Genomic DNA, 25,216 nt, shown 5'->3' on the forward strand with positions numbered 1-25,216 from the left:
TAATGTGTGCGGTGATAAAATTAAATGCACTTTACGTCAAATATTATTATTATTCTTCTTCTTCGCATTCCAAACCTATTAGAGTTCTAGATGCACCTCTACAGTTATTATTTGAGAGCTTTCGATGCCTGTATCATTTTTGCATTAGTATAATAATTCTACAATCATACTATGTGCCCAGGGAAGTCGAGAAATATTCCAAAAAAAAAAACCTAGGTCGGACCGGGAATCGATCCCAGCCACCTCCAGCATGGTCTTGTTCTGTAGCTGCGCCTTTACCGACTTAGCAAAGGCAGGCCCCCGTCAAACGGCGATTGTAAAAAAAAATTGCCCGTTGAGTATTGGTTGGATCACATTCTACATTCTCACCGGAGAACCAAAGTTGTACACCGGATATCTCGGAATGTACGCTTGGAATCCGATCGCGTTCGGTTCGCCGTCATTCATATTGACTGCCGACTGATTCATGACCTCCTGGTAACTGGGAGGCACTGAAAAGGAAAATAACAGTGATTAGATAAATTAGAAGTGGAAGTTCAAGCCTAAACTTACAAAATCCAATCGCCGGTGGTGCTGGAGATGTAGGATAAGGCGGTTTTGGTGACATTTGCGCATTGGGAAGTAACGGCATGGACGACGGGGGAACACTATTGGCTACAGAAGGTATTGGCATTCCACCGATCCACCCCAAACCGGAAACATTCATTACGTCCTCTGTTGGTGCTAATGGTGGTACTGTTGCTGATGTTGGCGTTGTCGTCGTAAAAGGAACAGTTCCAATGGTAATGGGAATGGTATATTCCTGATTCGATCGGCAACCGCCCAGTTGTATTTGCACTTTGAGTTCGTAATCTATGGTTAGGATCGAACATTTTCCGGTCGGAGCGGTGGCAGGAATCATCAGATCCTGCGTGTATTGATCGGATTCGTCGTTTGTAACCGGTGTCAAAATTTTGGTCACCGTTTTCGTCACAGATCTGGTTTTTCGGCTCGGTGTTTGACTTATGAAGTAAACTTTTCGCACGAGCTTACTTCTAATCCCACGAATAGGCACGTTACTTGCATTGTTCAGGCTTACAGTAATGGGAATTTTTTGACCTGGAACGTATCCACTTACGGGTAGTTCAATTGAGAAGCTCATTGGACCGGAAATACATGGCCAGCAACAGAATCTTCTGGATCGGTCTATTTTCTTGGGTTGGCCAAGTTTAGTTACCTCTTGGTTCAGATCTAATGGCTGTAATACTGTGAAGGCAATCGTGCAGGTTTGATCGAACTTCCACGGCCGGACGAGAACGGCACGTATGGTGTATCGAACCTTTCCGAGTTCCCCCTCGAACGATGTGGCCGCCTGTGGAGGTATCTGGCACGAGAATGTGTACTCATGTGTCCCGGCCGGTATTTCGATGGCGTCATCTGTAAAGAGAATTGATTGACAAAGAAGAAAAAATGACTCATTCCAATTTGCCTCTAGAGCAATCAAACTGACCATCGACTCGAGGAATCAAAGCAAACTCTGAAGTTATAAACTCCTCTTTTCCCGAGTACGTTTCTCTCTTTATTCTCCCCGAGCGGTTTACTACTGCTGCTCCATTGCGTTTGATTTTGTTCTTTGTCCATTTGACTTCCGCGCATCCGGAGATGATTAATTTTAAGTCTGAAACGACGGGAGTGGTAAACTTCTGCAGACGACCTTGAATGTTGGAATTTCTTGCCCCTTAAACTTACTTTTAACTTTCTTTGGATTGTCCAGGCGCAGCTCCACATGTCCGGTCAACGTTTGACCTGAGAAGTACACTCCATTTGGGTTGCTATCGAACTTGATTTCACATTCAGTCGGCATTTTGAATCAACAAGGCCGACGATGGCGGAGAACCGCGAAACAACATTCCACTCCGACGACACCCTAAAGAACACTAACCACAGGCATGCCGCATCTCATCTCTCACCGTTCGGTTTTGGTTGCGTGTTTACAAACACCGAGAGAAATGAGACCAGCTAGGTGGCACCCCGCAAACACACACGTGCTGCATAGTGAACGATTTAACCACTACTTAAATTTTCTACGTGATAGGGGCTGTTTATAAACTACGTAGACAGTTTAGGGGGGGGGGGAGGGTTCTGGCTTGGCAATTATCCACGGCCCATACAAATTAAAAAAAATGCATGGACAATTGTCTATGCAGGGGGAGGGGGGGGGGTCAATAATCACAAAAACCTGTCTACGTAGTTAATGAACAACCCCATAGTGGCTGTATAGTTGCACTATTTACTAATAATATAAAGAGAGTATGCCATCTATTGCGGTGGACCTGTGAGACATCTCTTTACGAGAATTACGTGCTTAGTGTATGTATGTATATTCGCTAGGTTGGTGATGGTGTTTTCTGCCTCTTTCTCAATCTGGCGTCAAGATCTTATGGATGCACTCAGGGTCATACCCGGCATAAACAAAGGCCACAAGCACAAATAATATGCTTTGGCTTATTGCCACTGTCCATGCATTCGTTCCTATCCCGGCCTAAACTGCCCTTGAACCCTCGCTTGAACCCATATTTTGGCTTATTGAAACGAAGGTATCAATATTGCAATATTTTTAATATCGGCATCCTTTCTCAGCAGACCACTGTTAAAATCTCTCAGAGAGCTGAAGATTCTAATGGACTTCATTCAACAATTTAACCACCTGTTAACGTCCACGTGCGAATCATAAAGGAATGGGTGAAATTGATCGAAGTAGGCACTGACGACAACTGGAGTCTAGATTTGGATACAGTTTTTAGTCCAGTCACTAATTGGTTGAATATCAAGTTAAATATTTTATAAACTCTATTTTTTCGAGAAGAGGTTCACAATTCATCTTATGGTAAACTTATCTTAGAGAGCTTCCATTAAGTCCGTCACGCTCTAACGGGGAGAAGGCGTCTTACAAATGTGTGACAAGTAATGCATTCGGTATAGGAAAAACGTGATGGAAGTGAAGAGGGCAGAGAGGGGAAATTTTTAAAAGTGTGATAAAAATGCGAGTTTCCGTCTAATCGTTTTGGTGTCTTCGGTGCTCTTATTCTTTATTTCTTATGGGACGGGGGCTAATCTGCCGTGTGGGGCATCCTTGTCCCATTCGCTAAAACGTTGAATCGCAAAAAATGCATTTGAAATTTTTTACGGTTTTCGCTAAATTGGTAAATTTTTCGTTGGAAAAAAAATTAAGTACTAGCATATACTAAATCTGAAGTACTTTAATAAACAACTCTTAAGGGCTGAACACAATGAAAGCGGCATAGCGGCAAGCGCAAATTTTCCAATATACTGAAATCCATTTGACTACCCACAATAAGCGCGTTGCGGCGAAAGCGGAATTGTACCAAAACGCATTTTTTTTTCAACATTTTGGAAAAACGCGGTGCGGTTGAACGGCAACCTGAGAAGAGCTCAATATTTTCAGCTGTATTTTTTTTTGTAATTTTGAATTAACCAGAACCGGCGTAAACCAAATTATCATACAAGGTAGTAAGTAGTTAGAACAATGCATCCGGACATGTTCCGGGTACCCTTGGGGAAGTGGTTAGATTCTTCTTTAACCAACACCTACATGCGACACAACAAATTACATGAGAATTAACCACTTCATTCGAGCAGTTAAAATGACGTTTACTACCACTCGAACTTTGAAATAAAACATTATTTTGAGATTTTTTCTTCTAGAACCACGAGAAAAGTAGCCAACATTTGTGCGTTTCATAAAAAAATAGAAATTAGTTGGTCCAGTTTTGTGAAATTGCTGGTAGAAAGTCACGCCAAAACTGCTTGACAAAGTGGTCAATTAAAAAATATGATCATTGGTGGTCATATTAAGTACTCAGGACGAGAGCTTCGGAGAAGAGTTATGAATATCAGGAAAACTGCGGGAGCTTAAGGAATGTTCCGGGAATTTTAGGGAAGTCCAGAGAACTATAATTTATTGAGAAGTTCAAAGAACTTCTGGGGATTCAAGATATCTTTAGGGAAGTCCTGACTATCGGGAAAGCTTAAAGATCTTCAAGAGAATATTCAGACAACTTCGTACATTTCAAAAACAATGTTGAAAACTTCATCGAAGATCTAGAGTAGTTTTTAGGAGAGCTTCGGAGTAGTTCTAACGAGAACTTAGCTCTGTGGAGAACTTCAAAGTAGTTCTGAGGAGAAGGTCAATGAAATTCTGGGGAGAGCTTCAGAGTAGTTCTGAGGAGAAGTTAAAGGTAATTCTGAGGAGAACTTCAAAATAATTTTGGGGAGAACTGCAAAGTAGTTCTGAGGAGTACTTCAGAGTTATTCTGATGAGAATTTCAGAGTAGTTCTGAGGAGACTTCAGAGTAGTTCTGAGGAGAACTTCAGAGTTAGTCTGCGGAGAACTTCAGAGTAGTTCTGAGAAGAACTTCAGAGTAGTTCTGAGGAGAACTTCAGAGTGAAGAGTGAAGAGAAGACGGTGAACCGAGAGCTTCGAAAAGAGCAAAATATATTCGAGATTCGGCCAAAAGGGATGCAATCATACAACCCGACGATATCCCACTATCGGCGCGAGCATGCAAATCGAAGACGCCTCTGCAAATGAACACAGCAAAAAATTAATTTTGATATCACGTCAAAGTGGATGCATGTCAATCGTATCAAAAACATGGTGTAATATTACTTGCCAAAAAGGATAAAATTATCATTAATACAGTGCATGAACTGACATTACGCTGCTTTTACTACATTTGTTTATTTTTGTGGGAAGAGATGAACCAGCTTCTAGCTGAAATTCTCGCTAATAAAGATAACCTAACCTATTTTGTGGCCATGAAAATTACATGAGATTTTCGACATGATTGAAGTGCATCCTCTTGGATGTAATATTAAAATTTATTTTTTGCTGTGAAGATTGCTCTATATGCCTTAAGTATTTGGAACACACTTGCTTCCACCGAATAATCACAAGACTGGGATCCAGGTTACCATCTGGTTGGACAACTGCTCCAGCCAGAACAGAAACTGGAACCTTTTCATTCACCTGATTCTTTTGATGAATTTAAATTCGATTCAGTTGAAGGAGTTGGTTCTCAAATTCTTCGAGTCCGGACAGTTTTCACGCGACGGTGGAAAAAGGAATGCGGAATCATATTGGTGATCCAATAATAACCTTTTCAGACTTCAAGGCTGTTGTGAGCACAACGTAGAAGAATGTGGAAGTTATCGACATGTCGTACCAAAAATTCTTCCACACAACATACGCTGAATAAACTTAAGCCAAGTCCGTATATCGAGAATATAGGAAGAGTTCTTCGCAAGCACAGCTATCAATTTGGATATAGCAATTCAGTCGAGGAAGGAGCTGATGTAACATCGTCACAGATGATGGTTTCGAGTTGAACTTTGATTTTTCGTTTTTTGACGTAGGACTACGTCTGTGATTTCTATATGGAGGTACACTTTGTGAAAACCGAAAATGGAACATGTAACAAAATTATGAAAGATTTTGAACGTTAATAGCTCAGCTGCGCCTGGACCAATTTCAATAATTTTAACACCAATCGAACAGAAATATTTTTACGCATCTGTTAAATTACGGACTTAATCATTTTTTTTTTTTTCAAAATGTAACTATTGAAAATTGCACGAATGTGCGACTGTTGCTATGATTACTAAAATTATCACCGATTGCCTGCGAAAAGCGATGCTTCAATGCTCTACAAAGTTGTAAGTGCCTTCAAAATGCACCCCAGGAACACCCCCGGTAATCTAACCGTTTTTAAATCTGAACAGTTTTTAGTTTGAACCCGCTTATCTGCACGCCAGTAATTAAAACGCAAATTTTAAAAGTAAAATTAAAACTTGCTCAAACGTCATTTGGAATGGATGGAAAGGAGAAAAGTGAACTAGAAGCTCAAATTAAAAATAAACCCCGCAAATATGAGGGTCGTTAATATTAACCGGGGTCCACGGTATTGCATTGTAGCAATAAGTTGTATTTCTTTATTAGGGACGAAATCACACCAAAAGCGAAACACGATTCTTGAAAGAAAGTGAATACCTCATTAACCCGTATACATACAGTGTCTATAGATCTACCTCCTGGCAAAGAACGCAAATTATACAAGCACCCAGCGTCAGAACCATTTCAAACATGTGTAGTAAATAGTGGGTAGATGGAAGTTTGTGTTCGGTGGTTATATTCACACTATACGTTAATCTATCTGTCTGAGTATGAGACCGGGAATCATCTTGTCTCTCAGTTTCAGTACCGTGAGAGCCGTCGCGTTGGTGAGTTAGCGTGTTGCTCTAAGAATTTACTTATCTGCTGCGCCCCTTTTTCATCTTATGATATTAATAGCCGTTCCTACATTGTAGGTGATTAGGTTTACGGAAAAGGCGGTAGAATGGTGCAGCGCTGCGAAATCCGCTTCGACGACAATCCTCAAGGAATCTACCAAGGCGGGCAAACGCTGTCCGGCTCCGTAGAGCTGCACTTGGATAAACCGAAGCTGGTGAATGGTGGGATAAACAGCGTTCCATGGGAATTCCGATATGTTTGACTCGTGTTATAATCTTCAAGATTTCAGATTAGTAATTTCGGGATGCGCCGAAGTAAAGTGGACTGAAAGAAAAGGCAGGAATAGTAAGGTGACCTACAGCGGGAAGGAGGAACTACTGCGTGCAGAGACCAGCCTAATTCCGCAAAGCTATGGTTTTTTTTAACAAACATTTTTACCACTTACTGGGATTAAGACCCACCTCAATCGATTCTAGGCAACACTGAGATACCGGCCGGGATACACGTGTACAACTTCTCCAGTCCAATCCCAACGGAAGTTCCTACTTCGTTCGAAGGAGATTACGGGAAAATTCGATACACTGTTCGAGCCATCCTTGATCGTCCATGGAAATTCGACCAAACGAGTACCGCTGCCTTTACAGTGTTGAAACCATTGGACCTCAACCAACACATTCTCACGTTGAAAGAGTGCAGAAAGGAAAAACGAACCAAAACCTTCTGCTGTTGGCTTTGCTTGTCTAGCCCACTGTACGTCGGTGTTGAACTACCGGTGACCGGATATGTTCCAGGTCAGAAAATACCCATCACAGTTGCACTCAACAACACAAGCAGTGTTGAAGTTATCGGTATCAAAAGTAAGTTAGAACGGAAGGTGTCTTACATCAGCGAATTTCCACGAGAAAAAACTCGTGTTGTCGATGAAAGGCTGGCCAGCGTGTGGACAACTGTGAGAAACGATAAATCAGCTCAATATACACAGGAGCTCAAAGTTCCTTCCGTCGCCCCTACTGGGAAATGTTCCGTTCTTGTCATAGACTACGTGCTCGTGGTAAAAGTCCATGTGGACGGATGTCACAGCAACCCTGAAATTGAAATTCCCATCACCATCGGAACCATCCCGTTTACGTTACCACCGACGACGGCTGAACCAAATGTCGATCAAATTGGATGGACCCTTGCGTTACCATTACCAACGGCGCCGGAATCGCCCGGTACGGATAACATCTGTAAGTTGTTATTGTTGATTGCCACTGAAACTTCGGTGCACTTATGTCTTGCTTCATAAGGAATAAGTGTACTAAAGATACCCAGACGAACAAACGTAAACTCGCACTTTGACCACTCATTTTGATAAACGAATAAGCGCAAACCTACTTGTTGTATACAATCGTTTTCTTTTTTCAGTACCACCCAGCTACGGTGGAACGGCTGTGAATGTCAACGATAACGAGCCAACCGCCATCGGTTTTCAGGCGTTATTTCCAAGGAACCCGGTGTTGTACAAGTTCGACAGTTGTGCCAAGTGGAACTGAATTATTTGCATACCTTCCAACGATCTAATAATATACAGTGAAGACCGGTGCTACAAACACAAAACGAGTATGAGAGAACTAACTATGAAGTTCCAAAATTCAGTTCTGTCACTCCTGTTGAGGCACGTTGGTCCTAAAGAGACTCAATTCGGTAAAGAGGCGACATCTTATCCGGTTGACAGGTCTTCTGCTCGATTGGAATAACTTTTCCTATGACTTTGACAGATAATCGATTGTTCCAATTTTGACATGTATCTTTATAAATTCAGCCCCTTTAGTTGGTCCCTACCCAGGTGTGGAAGCCACTTCCCTGGCATTCAACTGTCGTCAAGATAACACTGCACGCAATTGGCAAATCAAAGCTGGCACTCGTGGAGAATAGACAAACTATTAGCGAATTTGTTTATTATCGGGGTTGGAGCCGAACTTTTTGTCAGTGCGAACCTCAACCTGAGTTAGGTTTTTAAAAACAAACGATCAAACTGACGTTTTTCAGAAAACAAGCAGACCCAATCTTGATACACGATCCAGGTTGGAACTGAATAATAAACAAATTCGCTATATGAAAGTGATGATGGTTTCAAAATTTTTCACGGAGAGGTATACGAGTGCTATCTTAAAATGCTTTTATTTTGCAAATGAAGCATTTTATTTAAATCTGGTTGTTGGCTACAGTGGTAGAAAAACTGAAATCTATGTATACACCTACAAATCTGAAAAGAAATTATTTTTTCTATATTATATATATATATATATTGAGTAGTCCTTAAGAGTTTTCTACTAACGTAGCATTAACCAGATTTAAATAAAATGCTTATTTTGCAAAATAAAAGCATTTTAAGTTTGAACTCGTATACCTCACCGTGTCAACTGTCAAAATTGACGGGCGAGGAAAAGGGACGGAGAGATTTCGGTTAGGGTTCGCACAGTGCTCAATTAATGGTAATCGATGTACGTTGATGATTGACATTGGACTGCGGAACAGAGACCAACTTTAATTAAACGAATTAAGAAAAAGATGTCGAGGATGCAGGTTGTACCTCTGTGTCAGTCACGCTGTCGACAGTTTATTTTCTCGAGTAGCTATCGTGCGCATTGTTCTTGACTGCAGCTCGGTGATAATTTATTGTTTGCGTCGCCGTTGGAAGCACACTACTGCTGGTAATGAGTAGTACAGAAACAAAGCATATAGCATCTATTTCCAAAGTATGGACTTTGAAAATTGATGTGGCGTGACCCACCTGGGCCGAGATTGCTAATTTAATCAAGACACTTGATGCGAACGGTGCTGAAATGAAAGCATCATATCGGATATCGGAGGAGAAATCGGATTTTATTAAGTTTAAGTCGGAGGATTCTATGCTATCCCGCATAAACAATAACCATAAGAAGCGCCTAACCACCAATTCGGAATATCATCCCAACTTTATGTAGTATGCTCGCACCATCTATGATATCGTTAGTGTATGGTACCCGTTTATTAGGGATATGCTTTCCGGAACAACAGTGATGAATGAATTTTCGTCAGGTTGAAGGTTCGTATTTCGCCTGCGGGAGGTAAAATGCAATACGTGCGGATATGCCATGATATAGCGATGGTGCTGGGGAAGTACGGTAAAGTTGAGCGTGTTATCTGGGAGAAAATTCCTGCGGCGCTGGGTCTCGACATGCACACCAGTGTACGATGGCATCGGATGAATTCCTACCCCCAGTGGAAGTCTCGCAAACAGCCAGCAAAGCGACAAACCGATGACAAACTAGACGAAGAACTTAGCGGTAGCACATACGCAGGGGTGTTAATGGGAGATGTACCGTTCGATAGCAACAACAATGAAAAAGACGAAGTGGTTGAGGTGCTTGAAGAAGAGGTGATGGAAATAGAAGATGTGACAGAAACCAGTACCGAAACAAAGAGAACTACAAACAAGTTTTGGAAGCAAAACCAAAATGAGGAGGAAGCCAAGCGTTTGGCTTCGGAAAAACAGAAGAGAAAGGAGTTGCGGGCACAGGAGAAAGCAGAAATAAATGGTAACTCGCCTCTTAGGAAGAACAAGCAGAACTTACCACAAGTCCCCTCCGACACGGCTTCGGATTAGTGTATGCCGTAAATAAATTGTAAGATAATTATAATTTTCCTCGGCTCCGTAGAGTCGCTTAAGACATTTGAGTCTACCAAATAAACGATTCCAAAATTTTAATAAAAGGTGATGTTCTACGATTTTAGTTCATTTTCAAGTGTCGATTTTGAAAATTAAAGAAAAGTTATCATTTTTGCTGTTTGATAAATATATGTTTGAAAATATTACAAATACGTTTTTTTGTTATTGATTTCTTTATCAGTTGTTTTCTTACTTAAATTTGGAATTTTAATTTGTTTTATTTTTAAATACCATCTATTATTATTTTTTTTTTCAATACACTATTTGAAGTTCGAATGAATGCCTTAGAGCTTATAGTCCCCGATTAGGCAAAGAATAATCAATTTTTGAATTTTTGGCAAGCAAAGTGTTTTGTTCCATTCCCCATACATTTCCCATGCAAATTTTATGATTCTCCCGCAGTTCCAGATCGTAACCAAATTGAAATTCGCTCACATTTGGCACAGTTTTGGATGATCTGAGAGGACCATGGGGTTGTGATCCGCCATATAAACTTGACCCATACTAATTTACATAATAGAATAATATGATCATTTCAATAAAATATATTGTTCGTTTCAAATCCTAATATCCCAAATATATCTCAATATACCCAGGAATATAGCTCTGAGATATTTTGAGGAATGATAGTTTATTTGATGTTGATCTATTTGATTTTTTAGTAGCTGATAAACTTTGCGTTTGCTTGCACTTTTTTGAAAAAAAAAACATTCAGAAAATCATGTATTTTTTTTTTCATATGATCTTTATTTTTAGTACTCTAAAAATAATCTGGAAAAGATTGACTATACCAAAACCGATCGACGAAAAATGATAAAAGTTTGCATTTGACTGAATTTAAAACTTTTACAAAACATCGTATATCTCTGTTGTTTGAAGATGCACAGCTTTTATATCTACCAAAATTATTATCCTAACTAAGTCAAGACATCAACTCTGTGCGTCCTCTCAATTTCACATAATCGTAGTTCCAAATCTTTCTCATTCATCATGAAGATGGATGTTTATGATATACTTTGATGCAATAAGATCATACGTTTCAGGTTAAAATTTTCAAAAAGGGGGCTGACAAAATCGGGTCCTTATGTCGGATATAGAAAAATCAAAACATCACGTTTTATGCTTCTGAAATTTTTATTATGACCGATTGTTCAATTCGCACTATCACAAATTTAGCTGCTCCTATCGTCCAACACGTGTATGCGGTTCACTTTTTGCAGCATCCTGACTCGCAGCAATCCTTGCCGGTTTCCTTCTTGCAGTCACAGTTGCAGTTACATTCGGCAGTGCATGGTTTGCCCTGTCCGCAATCAGCGGTGCATCTGCAATCTACCCAGGAAAGTAAGCAATATTTAAAACTCAAATTGAACACTACACATGACCGTCACCACTTACCATTACTACAACACTTGCACGGCATTTTGATTTAATATTGGTAATTTTCCTTTGGATATGGTTCACGAACGAGCTTATAGATCGCTAATTACTTGTTTGAACTATTCGGTTAGTTTCAATCTTCCAAATGATACCTTCTCGATCGAGGTGTTAACTTTTATAGGAATTATCCTCTGTGTTCACCCGACATGAACAACAAGAAAAATCGCAGTAAGCGTTTGATGACTGTGAAAGAGTCGTGTGCAGCGCTGTATCAGCCACCACTCAGTAGGCGCTGCCGTGTGAATCGCAAACCAATCCGCGCTATCGTCGGTAATCATATCTATCGAAGTAAACATTGGATACGCGTAGTATAGTGACGTCGGATCGGCCACACTTTTTGCTCTCAAGACTTGAGATAGTGACTAAATACACGGTAGTAACCTACTCCTCTTATCAGTACTCTCTGGTCGTGTGCTTTCTTAGGTATTCTTTTCGATACTTATAGGAAGTTGCAGTGACGGGTGGAAGCAATGCTCTCGGTGGAATTGCAATCAAAACCAATATTGGTTAGACATTCAACGTTTGCTGTTTATGAGGTATTGTAATTGTTTAAATATTTCAATATCTACTGATCAAAAAGCCGTCAAAAATATGTTTTGGCACATTAGCCACATGTTCATTTTCCTTGCATAGCCTTGTCTTTTAAATCTATTAACCCTAACAATTGTAAAGAATATTCACATAAGTGTTCAATGGTTGTAGAGCCTGATAATTCTTCTGACAATTCATGGTTTACATTATTAGAGACGATCACAATACCAGAACTTACAGTGAATGTTATTTTTTTTTTAACTTTTAAACAGTCGTAAAATAGGTACCGCTAAAAAATAGTTCGCAGAACACCTTCGAGAAATTTGAGGAGACATTCACAAGACTTCTAAAAGGGGTCAAAAGGAATTATGTGGAAAAACTACTCCACAAGATTTCTTCAGAACATATAAAGTAAAGTCACTGGACTACTGGGAAACTCGACAGAACTTTAAGTAAAGTTTCACAGGAATTTGAAGTAATCTATAAGGTATTAACCAAATTTCTGTACTAAGCGCGCAGGATGTCTTTCATAAGATTATATAGTTGAAATTACAGGACTTACCAAATCTTCCACGAGAAGATCAAACTATTGCTTATGAAAATTCAATCAAATAACGTTTGCAAAACATCTAAAGCCCGGTCCACAGAACTTTTAAGAGAAGTTCTGAAATACTTACAGTCTTAAGAGATTCTCTCTCTTACTTACTTACTTACTTACTTACTTACTTACAGTCTTAAGAGATTCAACTCAATTTAGAGAACTTTTACGGGAGGTTCATACGACATATACAAAATGTTTGCTTGACTATCACATGAAATACACAAAGGAAAGTCTATAGAAATTCTAAGCAATGATTTCTAAATAAATGATCACAAAAAATATAAGAAAGTCTACAGGAGTTTTATCAAAATGTTGTAACCGTCATGAACAATATTTTCAATTTGCACCATGTGATCGAGCCTTCAAGAAAATCCGTATAACACTTGCGGTGAAACCCACTGGGCAGACGATATGACCATGCTTAAGGCTTGCATGGCCGCATGGCATGGAGTCACGGGTGATGAGCTGAAGGGTTCTGCGATGCTCAAGGAATGGCCATCGCTCACTTTATCTCAGGCGAGCGTGTAGACCAGAAGTGTCTATGGAGCTGTGAATCAAGGTGAAGAGGACCTTTTCATTTCATCCATTCGCTATCTGGTTGGCGAGTAATTCTTTACATTCTAGCCGCCATTGCACGCTACCGTCTAGGTGGTGTTTTAGTTGCTTTGACCTAAACGTAAAGGACAAGTAAAGGAGAATTTCCCTTCCCGGTTCGACAGAGGGTGGTCTTGGCGTCGTCGACCGGCTCCGTCATAAGGAAGCGCCTGTGCCGGAACCATCTCTACAAACCGCTGTATCAGCTAAAACCAACCCCATCGCACCACAGTCGACGTACGGTAGACGCGCTAGTCCGACCGCCATCTCACTGTAGTCATCGGTAGACTAGTCAGTGGACCGCCATATTTCCGACAAGGCCAGCCTTGTATAATCCGCCATTGCCGGAATTGTTCCGGATTCTCAGCGAGCGGTGGTGCCACCATCTTGCCGATAAGATCGGCCTTATATCGTCCGCCATCAACAGAATCGTTCCGGAACCGCAGACTTCGTAATCGTCATCGTCGTCAAAATTATGTGCCAGAAAATCGACCACATCCAACAATTCACACCATACTTAATAAGGAGAAATACAGTGTCTAAGTTGATCCGACCTGTGTTTCAGTTAATATGAAAGCTTGAGTGCCCTTTAGTCCGCGTAGCCCCTCCAGTTTGCCCAGCAGTGCGCCGACTCTGAGACACAGTTCGATGAGTCTCGTGCTGCCGAGTTGTTGTCGGCCAGAACTTTAGTTTCAAATTGAAGGACTGTCGGAGAAAGTTGACAGCATATTTAAAGGGAAGTTAACTATAAGAGAAGTCTTCTGGGTCTTGAGAAAAAATTTCAATATCCGGAATATTGAATATTTTTGCAAAATCCAGAATCTTGAAAAAATGGATAATATGAATATCCAAGATAATATCAGAGATTTAGGACATTTCGATATGTCTGGGATGCTGAATAATGCTGGCTCAGGATCTCGCAAATTAATCATCAATCATAATTAATATCATCAAGGGGTGAGACAATGCATAACATATTTCAAAATATCATTATGACCCCATCAGTTATGGCACGGGATTCCCGGTCCAATTCTATAAAATCTCTTAGGTTTGAAATTTCTCACCGACCTCGACCGGGCACCACATATAAAAATATTTTGTAAATTTCAACTACCAACTGTAGCAGGTTTTTAAATAGAAAAATTTCACGTTTAACTATCTGAAAATCAATTAATTAAAGCTGAAATTTACAGGTTCATGTCAATTTATATCGTTGGTCAGTAAAAATCAAACCAATTTCAACTGAACAAATGAATTACATTGATGTGCTAAATGTAAATTTACAAAAAAAAATAGCTGTGTCCCAGGACTACAGAGCAGTCTGATAGCCACAAATGAACCTTCGCGGTTCAGTGGGTTTTGTTGTTGCTGCTGATGCAACAGCACCACCAAACCGGTCACTTCTTCGTGGTTCCACTCAAGGTTGCAAAGACTCATTTCAGCTAAAATAATGTTTTTCGGAATAATAAAACCAAAAGATGGTATGATGGCATGTTTTACTTGTAACTTACAAGAAGAGGCTACAAAGTATGCGTTGGAAACATAAAACCTGTAAATTTTGCTTTCTATGAGTCACAATCAGCGATTTGCTGATCGCTGAGTGAGTGAGTGAGTGAGTGAGTGAGTTTGTGAAAAATCGCTGATTGTGACTCTCATGAAGTGAAATAAACAGGTTTAATATGTCAAACTCATTCTTTGCAACCTCTTCTTGTATCCTACCAATTCAAAATTTGATCATGGCATCTAATTATTTCATAATTTAGAAAAACATTGTTTTAGCTGAAATGAGTCTTTGCAACCTTGGTTCCACTCAGCACGGTATACGTGTTTCTTTTTTCCAGCCACAACGCGATCATCAAGATGATGATCGTGCACGACAGCGAAGCGAAGGAGCCAAAGTCGAAACCAAACACAAATTTATAGCTACGACGATATTCAACCAACCAACAACGCATCTAGTTATCAACGGTGATCAGTCGGAGCCACAAGTGATATTCCGTACAAGCCTACTTTGTCGCGTAATCTCGGAAACGGGCCTTGTATTTATTAAGGGAAAGTTTTTGTGAACGTGCCAGAATGACAATCAATTGCAAGATTCGTTACGACAATAACCCACAGGGTATATTCTACGTGGGTCAAATCCTATCCGGAAGTGTTGTTCTGGAATCGACGGAACCAGAGACAGTGAATGGTAAGAAGCAAAGCATGATGTAAATTTGAAATACTGTGGAGTGAATGCGTTTCGTTGACCTTGATCGATGACATAAGTAAGCAGAAGTTGTAGCAAAACAAAACAACTAAACGCGTATGCGGTCTGCTAACTGAGCTCTATCTACGTCACGACGGGCAAAGCAAATGTGCTGAGAGTGCTTGATGAGTGATACATTTTTTGAACGTGTAAAAATTATAGCAAGCGATGACTCATTCCAGCAGACTGTTATTGTTATGATACACACTTGTTCTTCTTCCAGCTGTCTTCGTCAAAATCGAAGGCTTCACCATTGTTCAATGGAGCGAACGTCGTCCACCGCACGGCAAACGGCACCGGTCTCGACAATTCAATGGACGTCAAGACTATTTCAATACTCTAACCTATCTCGTAGGTGCCCAGGTTGCCCCTGTCGCTATTGAGATACCCCAGGGAACGCATGTCCACAATTTCACATGTCCCCTGCCGGATTCGCTGCCGACTTCTTTCGAAGGGCAGTACGGCCACATTCGGTATACCACCACAGTCGTCATAGAGAGACCTTCCCAGCAGAGTACAACCTATCGGGAAGCGTTCACAGTGCTTCGCAATGTGAACCTCAACGACAATCCCTCGCTGAGGGAGCCCAAGAAGCTGGAGCTTAGCAAAAGTTCTGGTTGGTGGATTTTCAAATCGGACCCAATGGACATCACGGTGGAAATCCCCAGCACTGGGTACGTCTCAGGTCAAAGCATCCCGGTAGCAGTTGTATGGAAGAATAACAACAGTGCCTCCATCCACGGCATTCGGATCAAATTGTACAAACACGAGACGTACTCTGCGACAGAACCCTACGAGAAGTCCAGAACCGACTCGCAGAGCGTCGTTAAAATTGAAAACAGGGATGTCCAAAACGATGTCGATGGGAGATTCGAACGTAGTCTACTAGTTCCGTCGTTGCCACCAACCACGGTTAGTCCCCTGATTACCATAGCTTACGAGCTGGCAGTCTACATACACCTGTCGGCCGACGACATACCAGTGCTGAAGGCACCGATTACGATCGGAACTATCCCATTGGTGGCTCTGCCTCCGAGCGCCAGGCCTCCACCACCCTCCGGCGGAGATGATCCGGATCAACCACCCGGCTATCCACCGGCTTACGGTTTCAAGTTTGACGGAAAACCAACCGATGAACAATCGAGCAAGGCCGGTAGCTCAACGGCAGCGACCCAAATGGGAGCACCTGTCGAAACGCCTTCGACAAGTCAGACCGCTGTGCAGCCGCATGATCTTCGTAAGTATCGTGGGTGGGAAGTCTTTTACGTCTAGTATAACTTTCCCATATGATTAGGCAATCAAAAAAGGCAGAAAAGTTATGCTTTTATGGGTAGTATCAATTACTAAGAAAAACTATGGGTAATTCTTAAGAAGTTTGAATGTTGCAGGAATTTATTCGGACGTTCAGAGAAAGTTCTAATTTTGTGGAAAGCTCAAAAATTTCTCATAGGGTGCTCAGATCTTGGCTCACCGCAGCAGGCTCTTTACTTACTATTTACTGACAGCTATATGGAAAATGTTCCTTAGATTTAGCAGGGATTATACCTACAAGATCAAATTAATGTCTGAGTAGTTGTTGTTATTCACATCGTCGTGATTGTGCGCTGCTAAATTTGTCGATTTTTTATCACACGGGCTATCGTTATTCGTTTTTTTTCCGTTCGGTATACCTGTAATATTGTACTGGTTGTTAGTGGAAAGTGCAGTTCGTTGCGATAATCGTCTAATTAGAGCATATTTTGTGTTGTGAAAACAGTGAAAAAGTTATCCAATCAGACATATTGTAGTGTATACTGTCTAGCATTGGGCGATCTTGAGAATCCAATTCCTCTTTGCGTATTAGAGCATCTCCACCGCTGTTTCTAAATCACTTTTGGAAACTGAGTCAGCATGACTTCCGCCTGTGACCAATGCGCTAAACCAGTTAAAGGCGATGAAGAATCCGTCTCCTGCATGGCTTTTTAGCGACAGGATGATTCACCTAAAGTGCGGGTGCAGTTTCGAACGCCTTTGGATACGGTTGTGTTTTAAGTTTGTTCTCTGTTTTGTGCGTGCGTTCGCTCTCATAGTTTTCGGCTGCAATTGCCGGATTATCGCTGGCGCTCTGCCTCCCGGACGTTTATTGTGTGATTGGTAGTTTTCTCGCTTTCCGGGAAGTTTTAGAATAGAGAAAGAAAACGTGATTCAACATGTTTGCAAGCATCAGAAGAGATGTCGCGATCTGCGTTGTTTGATTTTCTCCCGGACCAGAAATTAGTGGCATCGCGAGTGATAATTTTTAATTTCAGATTATTTACGCGCTGCAAGGTGCGTGAAAGAGCTCGGCACAATCGGTGTTGATGTTGGCTCGCTTATAACTTTTAAATTGATCGAAATTGTACCAAAAGTGCTTCTGAACGTGTTTCGCAGTTGGGTGTGGTGAAATTCGTGAATTCGCGGTTTATGTTCAGTGAAAATTCCGTGTCACAAAATTGCTCACCGAGTTTCCTTTTTTGCCATTCGACGACGACGGGTATGCGAGAGAAAAATAAGCATCGGGAATTTGCTCCCGGATGTATTGATTTGGTGAGTACGTTCCAGTTGAAGATTGTTCTTATACATATCTCGATTGCATTTTCGAGGGGACGTTCGGAGAGCTTTGAGATTTAGGCGTTGTTGCAATTGCGGGCAGATGAGTTGGTCGCCGGTAAGGGCCAGTAAGTGCTGCCAGCAGATGAATCAAGAGGTATTCGAAACAAAATTGTCCATTCAAATCGATTTAATACAGTTGAACAAATTTCAAAACTATATACGTGCCAGATTTGGAAATAATATTTTTTGAATCTGGAAGTGTGTTTATGATACCATTATCCATTTGATAAAGGTAGAGTGAACATGCGGGGCTTATTGTAAGTAAAAGTGACCTCAGAGTGGTCGTGAATTACCAGGCATTCTGAAATGGGTCACTGGAGCTGCAATAGAGCTAACACCTTCTAACTCCCGGACTAAACCTGCTTTAATTTAAGGGTAATAAAAAGCAGTTTTCTTCCATAATAACACTGCCGGACAGTGGGGGTTGGATTGTACACACACACACACACACAAGATCAAATTAATGTCTTTCTTTCGAAGCAAAACCCAAACTTCAATTCTCAATTTACGTAATTCGATTATTAATCTATTATGACCGATAATTAGTTCCTAAGCGCAAGCAAAATATTTCACAGCGTCTTAAGGTCATCCAATGCGCGCATTTTGATCCAATCGACAGCATCCTGGCTCGCAGCAATCCTTGCCGGTTGCCTTCTTGCTGTCGCAGTTACATTTGCAACCGGCAGAGAACGGTCTGTCTTGTCCACAAGCAGCGGTGCATCTACAATCTGGGCAATGGTAAATTTAAGACCACGATAAAAATGTTAGGTTTCACTTACCATTACCATTACACTTGCACGGCATTTTGAATATTGTTTTTATACGCTTTGCGGCTTCAAATTCTCGAAATATGCTGTCCCAGCCGAGGTGGGAAGCTTTTAAGGTTCAATTTACTTTGATGCATTTTCGAAAAAATCAAAAGCAGTTCTTTTCGACGCATTATTTCAGATTGCTAAAAGCTCGCGTCATTTTGTGTAGAATAGCAAAAGGAATCGAATAGTGCGAGCATTTTGCAATCTGAACTAATGCGTCGAAAAAAACTGCTCTTGAATTTTTCGAAAAAGCATCAAAGTAAATTGAACCTTAAAGGCATTCACTGCCAGCAGTTCACACGACATGATGGTGTTCGAAAAAATGAAAACCCATCTCAGTAAGCGCTGTCGTTTGAGAGCTCTGTGAAAGTGTCGTGTGCAGCAGTAGGCCATGCCGTGTGCCATGAATTTGCGCTATGCCGTCTTATCGATTCTATCGATGTCAACATTGAATTGGTTCGTTGAGCACTCTTTTGTTTTTTTTAATGGATGATTCATGGTGGTATTTGGAATTGACTGATGGTAAGCGTGATATGAGTAATTCTTTCGAATCATTGCCATTTGTTTGTTTGTAAATACAGTTATCACTCGTTCATTGAGGTGCTTTTTAGTTGGGAGTTCGATAATTGGGTGACGTCCCTACCAAAAAGTATTGGGTGACGTCCCTACCCATCAAAGAAGGTTGTCTGTTTGCCAAACGGGGTAGCATCTCTTCGAGGGCAAAGGCATGTTTAGAATACATTTCGGGCGTCGAGAGATTGTCTAGGTAAGATACTTAATAATTCATCAAATCTACTTTACAGCACCACCGACCTACGAGGAAGCTATGAGCACCGTTACGAACACCGAAGGAGACGAGGGACCTAGCCCCATGGATTCCAAACCCTTCATTCCCCTTTATCCTGTGTACAACTTTGGTAACCCGGATCCGAACCAACAGTAGCTCGGCAACCACTAATCTAAACTAACCCATATGTTAAAGTTTCTGTCCTCTTCGGCCTCTTTACTCAATGGAATAAAAAAAACTCATGTTATATCCAGATGGAGAGGCGACTGTTTGTCAACATTTCCGACGATAATTCACATACCAAATTCACGAACACCCTCATGCATGTGAATCAATCACAATTTCCCCTCTGAGTCTTATCTTATCAGATATACAACACGCTCGCTATCACCATTATAATTTTAATGGCAATGTCCCATTGTCGATGCCATTTAGACAATCGACAACTGCAGTATCGAGTTGGCAGTTTCAGAGTCCAGAAGCAATGACTACAATATGCGAAATCAAGTTTGATGAAAATCCTCACGGAGTGTATTTCCCGGGTCAAACCCTGTCCGGAAGCGTGGAGCTGCGTTTTGGAGAGGTGATGAAGGTGAAAGGTATGATTTACAAAAGTGCCAACATCTGTGAAGTAGTATGATTATTGTTTCAGGAGTTGCTCTACAAATCAAGGGTATAGCCGAAGTTAAGTGGTCCGAGACCGAAGGCGCTGGTAATAACCGCCGTACCGTTCACTACCGTGGCCGGCAGGACTACATGCAAACCACTACGTACTTGGCCGGATCCAAAGACGAAAGCAACATCGACATACTGCCAGGAATTCATACGTATCGGTTTTCATGTGCCCTACCACCCAACCTGGTAACGTCACTGGAAGCTGAATACGGACACATCCGATACACGGTCAAGGTCATTCTAGAACGCTCATGGAAGACCGATCATTCCTACAAAGTTGCGTTCACTGTGCTACGTCATGTCAATCTGAACGAAGAGAACTTCGACGTACGTCTACCGACCAAAATGGAAAAGGCCAAAACCTTCTGCTGCGGACCCTGCAGCTCCGATCCGATGCTCATTATAGCGGAGACTCCCATTTCCGGATACGTCCCGGGGCAAACGATAGCAGTTAAAATCGAAGTTGACAACCAAAGCAACAAGAAACTAGACGAACTTTCAACAAAACTCCTACGAGTTGTGTCTTTCATCAGTCAAACTCCGTACACCCGTGTGAAATCCCTATCCACAATCATGGCCGAAGTTCGGTGCGCAGGAGTCGATAAACGGATCAAAGGCAGCTACGTACAGCATCTCTACATACCACCACTTCCGCCGACAAGCAAAACCTGCCAGGTCCTGACGGTCAACTACATCGTCGAAGTGGAAGGTAAAATCTCCGGTCCGGCCATCAATCCCAAAATACACATCCCGATTACCTTGGGCACCATCCCGTTGACGACGATTGCTATTCCCACCTTCGACAATCTTGCAAGTATGACCGCTCCGATAGTGGTTCAACCGATGATGTCCGCTCCGGACGCGCAAACTCCAAGCTTCCCCGTTGACTTGCGTGAGTACTCCTTTCTTGATAAACTTAGAACTTAGTCCTAGTAAAACTGTTGCAATCTCACACACACACAGCTCCACCTAGTTACGAAGAAGTTGTCAATGACAACAGGGCCAACATCCAGGATGAAGGGGAAACCAATGAGATTGGCTGGAGGGAGTACACACCGCGATATATGGTTTATCGATTCAGCGAAGAAGTTCCCTCGGCACCAGCACAGCCAGCGCTGGAACAGACCTCGAAATCCGATTCGAAGCAACATGGCATGGATAAATGTTGAAGCATTCTATTTGTTGAATACGGTGGACTTTGTTTTAAATAAACGTGATGTTTTGTAGTTGTTCCGTGTTCTATTGGTGGTATGTGTCGAACCTACAGAAAGCTGCATCTGTTGGTGATTGTCTTTTGACTAAATCCCTTCGGACGGTAAAGAGTTCATTATTCTCCCACAACGTGGCACTAGTGTATACGTAAACTTCATGTATCCAGAAAGGATTCTTAAAGTTATTCTGAAAAGAATGCGAATAAAGTTTCAGGTTCATTTTATGGAGAATTCCAAGTAAGTTGAGATAGTGAACACAGCGAATAAGAATAACCCAAATTTGAGTTTAGTTAACTCATAATTGTCAAAAGTGCAGGAGCTCAGCGATGCGAAAATTTGCCTCATGGTTTCCTGTGGAAAACTTCAGAAATCTTCCAATATACCAATATACTGAGTGAATCCAATCTTTATTTTTCTCATATTTGTGAAGTTTTTCCTGGACAAACCTTAATGCAAATTTACTCAGCGCTGACATCCTGCACTTGATGAGTAAATTAAACTCAAATTTGAGTTGTTCTCATTGTTCGCCGTGAAGATAGTTCTACATGGTTCTACTTCTGATGAAAATTCCATGGAGATTTTTGACGAGAAATCCAAGAGAACTCCAACGACAATTCTGAGGCAGAATTGAAAGTAAATGCTGAGGATAGTTCCATAGAAATTGTAATGAAAACTCTAAGAGAAATCTGACCACAATTTCTAGAAAATTCTGATAAGAATTGTGATAAGAATTCCAATTTGCTGACAGCATACTTACATGTACCGTATGCGTGATAATGTTAGGTTCCCGTTTCATCTGTGCATACAATGCCTTGGTTTTCTTTGCATGCACGTAACCTATAGCTCATACCGTAGCAGGCAGTGTATAAAAGAAAATGATTTTCTTAGTTTGACAGTTGCACCATGACGAAGTGGCAGCGTATTCGTGATTTGTCCCACGCGCAAATGTCGGAAAAAGACATTTCAATCGCCGTGGGAGTGTCCCGGTGGACCGTCAAAAGGGTTTTAGACCGAGAAATGAAAGGACAACTATCCGCGAAGGTGGCCACAGGTCGTCCGAGTTCAGCTCGGATTCCGAGGGTTATCGCTGCTATCAAAAGGAAGATTCGGGTGAATCCAGTGCGTTCAATAAGGAAAATGGCAAAAGAACACGGGATCAGTAACTATACAGCACGGAAGATCGTAAAGGAAGATTGCGGGGCGAAGTCGAGGGCACGGAAAAAAAACTCACATGATTACCAACCGCATCCGCGAGCTACGAGTCGAACGATGCAAGAAAATCTTCAACTTCCTTAAGCGAAAAAATCCGGTAATCTTGTTCACCAACGAGAGCATGTTTACCGTCGATCCCGTATCAAATTCCAGAACCGACCGGTATATTAGTTTTCTTCCGGTAAAAGCCGTGGCCAACAAGCACAAGAACGTGTATCTGACCAAGCATCCTGCTAGCGTTATGGTGTTTGGATTGGTGGCTTCCGATGGCAAAAAAAAATTGACCCAGTGTTCATTCCAAAAGGCGACAAGGTCATCATGGAGGTCTAAATTGGGATTTTAAGTAAGTATGTTCTTCCGTGGATCATAGAACAGTACGGCCCGAAGCCAAATGTTGTATTTCAACAAGATGGGGCTCTGTGCCACACCTCGAACCGCACTCAAAAGTGGTTGCAGGAACATCTATGTGACCGCCATCCAGCCCCGATCTTAATCCGCTGGATTACTCAATATGGCGCGTTATGAAGGCCAAGGCCTGTTCTACAAGCCACCCGAGTACAGCAAGCTTCAGACAAACATTGACCCGTACCTGGAGAGAAATGGAGAAATGCCGTGCATTCCGGAAGCGTGTGGAGGCCGTAATTGCAGCAAGTGGAAACTTGATCGATGATTAACATAGTTTAAGACTCTCATTCCGCATCGAACGTTCGACTGTTTCGGTCTAGTGTTGCCTGCACTCCGTTATCAGTACTAGTTTTTTTCCCTATTGAGGTTTTTTTTTCAATCCGCTTTCACACTGAGTGGTGTTATAGTATACACAAGTGTAGTGAGCATCGCGGAATTGCATTTGCCGCACAACCGTTCGAGAAAGGAAGCAGTCATTTCCGGCCGAGTCCGGCAGATGAGCTGTTCATCTTTAGCCAACAAATTTCATCGCATCACGCCACTGCAACATCAAGGTCATCGAGTTCACCAGCCGGCGAGCCAGCCGGTGCTTTGTTGCAAACACTCGAGGGCAACAATAGAACGATCATCACCATCCTCACATCAGTAGATCATCGTCATCAGCCACACTCCGTGCGCTTGTGTGGAGAGTTAAGTAACAAACGGTTATCTCCCGTTCTCCGCAACCTGATTAATCTCCATACAGCGTTGATTAACTTTTCTGACACCTTTTTGTTTTTTCCTGAAAAAGTTTTCCTTTTTTTCTTTTTCACTTTGGTTTTTTTTTTGCTATTAATTTTTGCTGGTTAATCTCCTTATAGTGTTGATTAACTTTTCTGACACCTTTTTGGTTTTCCTGAAAAAGTTTTCATTTTTTTTTCTTCTTTTTTTTTCACTTGCTGTTTTTTTTTTGCAGTCTGATTAATCGCCCTATAGTGTTGATTAACTTTCCTGGCACATTTTTTTTTTTTTTTTTGCTTTGTTGGATTAAGTATTATTTTTACCGTATATTTCTAGATAAGTTTTTTTTCTTATATATATATATATATTTTTTTTTTTTTTTTTTATTATTATTTTCTTTTATTTATTTTTTTTTTGTTTTCCTTACGCATATTTTTTTTTTCTTGTTTATGTCGAAATCTGTTGCGGAGGTACTTAAGACCCCGCAATGGATGAAACAAATGATGGCGAGGGTATTTCGCTAGCAGATATCTCCGATGATGAGTCTGTTGAATCTCCATCATTCGAAAATCTGCTTCTCACTGAAGAGAAAATGGATACCTCAGGGGACTCTACTAAGGACCCCAAACCGAGCACTGGAGCTTACCCAAAGGTGATGTCTAAACAACAGCCTCCTGCACCCCCTGCCCCCCCTTCTCCACCATCGCCCCCTCGTCCACCTGTTCCCCCTACTCCAACCGTTCCCTTAAAAATTTCTGCGACCCCCCGCCATAAAGCTTACCCAAGTGGCTCAAAAGGTCCGTGGGTTGTTTTTTTCCGGCCCAAACAAAAACCTTTGAATATTTCTCGGATTTCGAAGGATCTGACAAAACATTTTTCGGCCGTAACCGATATATTTAAGGTGACGCCAAACAAACTGCGCGTTACCGTTGATGACCTGAAACAGGCAAACCGGATTGTTGCCTATGAGCTTTTTACGATGGAATATCGAGTCTACATCCCCAGTTGCGACGTAGAAATCGAAGGAGTGGTCACCGAAGCGAGTCTAACTTGCGAAGATTTCCTTCATGCCGAATCCTTCGGTATTTTTAAAAACCGTGCCCTTCCGAAAGTGAAGATTCTGGATTGCATCCAAATGCAATCAGTGTCTCTCATTGGCACGAAAAAAACGTACTCTCTGTCAGACTCGTTCCGTGTGACCTTTTCAGGATCGGCGCTACCTGACTACGTCGTAATTGGGAAGGTTCGACTGCCTGTACGCTTGTTTGTACCGCGGGTAATGAACTGCTCAAAATGCAAGCAACTTGGTCACACCGCTGACTTCTGCTCCAACAAACCGAGCTGCGATCAATGCGGCGAGCTGCATGCA

The 25,216-nt window shown here is 41.6% G+C and overlaps 4 protein-coding genes and 1 long non-coding RNA gene across 5 annotated transcripts; 3 read left to right on the forward strand and 2 right to left on the reverse strand.

Annotated features, from left to right (window-relative positions):
* Positions 1–204: 204 nt before the first annotated feature.
* LOC135717408 (arrestin domain-containing protein 2-like) lies at positions 205–1,923 on the reverse strand. Its single transcript, XM_065239487.1, has 4 exons — positions 1,729–1,923; positions 1,490–1,657; positions 553–1,416; positions 205–491 (listed from the first exon to the last, which is right to left on the reverse strand). The coding sequence occupies exons 1-4, from the start codon at positions 1,841–1,843 to the stop codon at positions 358–360; spliced, it is 1,281 nt and encodes a 426-aa protein (XP_065095559.1). The 5' UTR covers positions 1,844–1,923; the 3' UTR covers positions 205–357.
* Positions 1,924–6,366: 4,443 nt separating this feature from the next.
* Positions 6,367–10,020, forward strand: LOC135717292 (arrestin domain-containing protein 2-like). Its single transcript, XM_065239291.1, has 4 exons — positions 6,367–6,510; positions 6,572–6,703; positions 6,766–7,518; positions 7,697–10,020. Exons 1-4 carry the CDS (start codon positions 6,396–6,398, stop codon positions 7,822–7,824), a joined length of 1,128 nt encoding a protein of 375 aa, XP_065095363.1. The 5' UTR covers positions 6,367–6,395; the 3' UTR covers positions 7,825–10,020.
* A 1,091-nt stretch (positions 10,021–11,111) lies between these two features.
* LOC135717293 (uncharacterized) lies at positions 11,112–12,482 on the reverse strand. The gene is made up of 2 exons (XR_010520311.1): positions 11,379–12,482; positions 11,112–11,312 (listed from the first exon to the last, which is right to left on the reverse strand). It is a non-coding gene; the product is annotated as an uncharacterized LOC135717293 (long non-coding RNA).
* Positions 12,483–15,021: 2,539 nt separating this feature from the next.
* Positions 15,022–19,850, forward strand: LOC135717294 (arrestin domain-containing protein 17-like). The gene is made up of 3 exons (XM_065239292.1): positions 15,022–15,337; positions 15,618–16,631; positions 19,641–19,850. The coding sequence occupies exons 1-3, from the start codon at positions 15,223–15,225 to the stop codon at positions 19,778–19,780; spliced, it is 1,269 nt and encodes a 422-aa protein (XP_065095364.1). The 5' UTR covers positions 15,022–15,222; the 3' UTR covers positions 19,781–19,850.
* Positions 19,851–20,066: 216 nt separating this feature from the next.
* LOC135717407 (arrestin domain-containing protein 3-like) lies at positions 20,067–21,497 on the forward strand. Its single transcript, XM_065239486.1, has 3 exons — positions 20,067–20,223; positions 20,277–21,191; positions 21,263–21,497. Exons 1-3 carry the CDS (start codon positions 20,109–20,111, stop codon positions 21,466–21,468), a joined length of 1,236 nt encoding a protein of 411 aa, XP_065095558.1. The 5' UTR covers positions 20,067–20,108; the 3' UTR covers positions 21,469–21,497.
* The last annotated feature ends 3,719 nt before the right edge of the window (positions 21,498–25,216 follow it).

The sequence above is a fragment of the Ochlerotatus camptorhynchus genome, unplaced genomic scaffold (assembly GCF_037179485.1).
Source record: "Ochlerotatus camptorhynchus isolate MF236.1 unplaced genomic scaffold, CSIRO-AGI_Acam_v1.1 ptg000055l, whole genome shotgun sequence".
Classification (NCBI taxonomy): Eukaryota; Metazoa; Arthropoda; class Insecta; order Diptera; family Culicidae; genus Ochlerotatus; species Ochlerotatus camptorhynchus.

What these genes read in the sequence shown, in the direction of transcription:
- LOC135717408 (XM_065239487.1), bottom strand. Translation starts at nt 1,843, where the DNA reads ATGCCGACTGAATGTGAAATCAAGTTCGATAGCAACCCAAATGGAGTG. An exon ending in CAATCCAAAGAAAGTTAAAA is followed by an intron (nt 1,658 to 1,728) that starts GTAAGTTTAAGG and finishes CCGTCGTTTCAG; the next exon opens with ACTTAAAATTAATCATCTCC. An exon ending in ACCACCGGCGATTGGATTTT is followed by an intron (nt 492 to 552) that starts GTAAGTTTAGGC and finishes TTTCCTTTTCAG; the next exon opens with TGCCTCCCAGTTACCAGGAG.
- LOC135717292 (XM_065239291.1), top strand. Translation starts at nt 6,396, where the DNA reads ATGGTGCAGCGCTGCGAAATCCGCTTCGACGACAATCCTCAAGGAATC. An exon ending in TAAACCGAAGCTGGTGAATG is followed by an intron (nt 6,511 to 6,571) that starts GTGGGATAAACA and finishes ATAATCTTCAAG; the next exon opens with ATTTCAGATTAGTAATTTCG. An exon ending in CCTAATTCCGCAAAGCTATG is followed by an intron (nt 6,704 to 6,765) that starts GTTTTTTTTAAC and finishes AATCGATTCTAG; the next exon opens with GCAACACTGAGATACCGGCC.
- LOC135717294 (XM_065239292.1), top strand. Translation starts at nt 15,223, where the DNA reads ATGACAATCAATTGCAAGATTCGTTACGACAATAACCCACAGGGTATA. An exon ending in GGAACCAGAGACAGTGAATG is followed by an intron (nt 15,338 to 15,617) that starts GTAAGAAGCAAA and finishes TTCTTCTTCCAG; the next exon opens with CTGTCTTCGTCAAAATCGAA. An exon ending in TGTGCAGCCGCATGATCTTC is followed by an intron (nt 16,632 to 19,640) that starts GTAAGTATCGTG and finishes TCTACTTTACAG; the next exon opens with CACCACCGACCTACGAGGAA.
- LOC135717407 (XM_065239486.1), top strand. Translation starts at nt 20,109, where the DNA reads ATGACTACAATATGCGAAATCAAGTTTGATGAAAATCCTCACGGAGTG. An exon ending in AGAGGTGATGAAGGTGAAAG is followed by an intron (nt 20,224 to 20,276) that starts GTATGATTTACA and finishes TTATTGTTTCAG; the next exon opens with GAGTTGCTCTACAAATCAAG. An exon ending in AAGCTTCCCCGTTGACTTGC is followed by an intron (nt 21,192 to 21,262) that starts GTGAGTACTCCT and finishes ACACACACACAG; the next exon opens with CTCCACCTAGTTACGAAGAA.